The 782-nt window shown below is 41.2% G+C and overlaps 1 protein-coding gene across 1 annotated transcript in view; it reads right to left on the bottom strand.

Moving 5' to 3' along the window:
• LOC107671517 (15-hydroxyprostaglandin dehydrogenase [NAD(+)]-like) overlaps positions 1 to 782 on the bottom strand; it is a 15,317-nt gene that overhangs the window by 8,251 nt on the left and 6,284 nt on the right. Inside the window, exons 5-6 of the mRNA XM_016464442.1 lie at positions 657 to 733; positions 260 to 423 (exon numbers count right to left, since the gene is read on the bottom strand). Of these exons, the coding sequence (XP_016319928.1) occupies positions 260 to 423; positions 657 to 733 (241 nt within the window). The remainder of the gene's footprint in view (positions 1 to 259; positions 424 to 656; positions 734 to 782) is intronic.

Consider the following 782-nt stretch of genomic DNA (forward strand, 5'->3'; position numbering starts at 1 on the left):
CTTTAATCAGTGGGGGTGCAAAATGAATGTCTAGATTTTCCAGTAAAGGCAAGTTTAAAGATTTAAAAGCACTTTATCCACTGATTATTTACTTGCAGCAGAAAAGATCTGGAATGGAAACAGATTGTTGCCATTATCTAGAAAACACTGTTGCTCTCTGCCCAAGCTGTTTATTCAAGGGACTGAATATAACCAACAAAGCAAAACTACTAAGACAATCTAATACAGGAGAAACAGGTAGTTCAACTGAACTGCTTACTTAAGAACGCCATACTTGTCCATCCTTTGCTTGAATTCATCTTTGTACTTGACAAACTTGCCCATTGTTTCCTCATGCTCCACAGTGCGAAGGAGTTGTGTGTCCACGAAGGCTGGGCACAGTGTGTTGATCCTCACTCCATAACTGCCCTGTTCAGATGCGTCCTGCCGACAACAAAACGTGTCCAAACACGGTCAGCCTAAATTACACACACAGCGCAAAGAATGTGTCAACACACAGGGGTTAGAGATCCTATCTGTGAGCAAACACAACTACTCTCTTGGAGAGAAAAAGCTGGGCTGTGCTGGAATGTACCACATTTCAGTGAACAGATTTACATATGGTTCTGGTAAACTTTGCTCATGGTAAACTGGTGAGACAGGATTGATGCACTCACTGCAATGGCTCTTGAAAATCCAATCACCCCATGCTTTGTCGCTGTGTATACTGGCTGGTGAGGAGAATGGAGAAATGCTAGGAGGGAACAAAACAAATATTAATTCACAAAAAAAAAAAAAAAAAA

Source organism: Sinocyclocheilus anshuiensis, unplaced genomic scaffold, assembly GCF_001515605.1.
Source record: "Sinocyclocheilus anshuiensis isolate Anshui unplaced genomic scaffold, SAMN03320099.WGS_v1.1 scaffold145, whole genome shotgun sequence".
Classification (NCBI taxonomy): Eukaryota; Metazoa; Chordata; class Actinopteri; order Cypriniformes; family Cyprinidae; genus Sinocyclocheilus; species Sinocyclocheilus anshuiensis.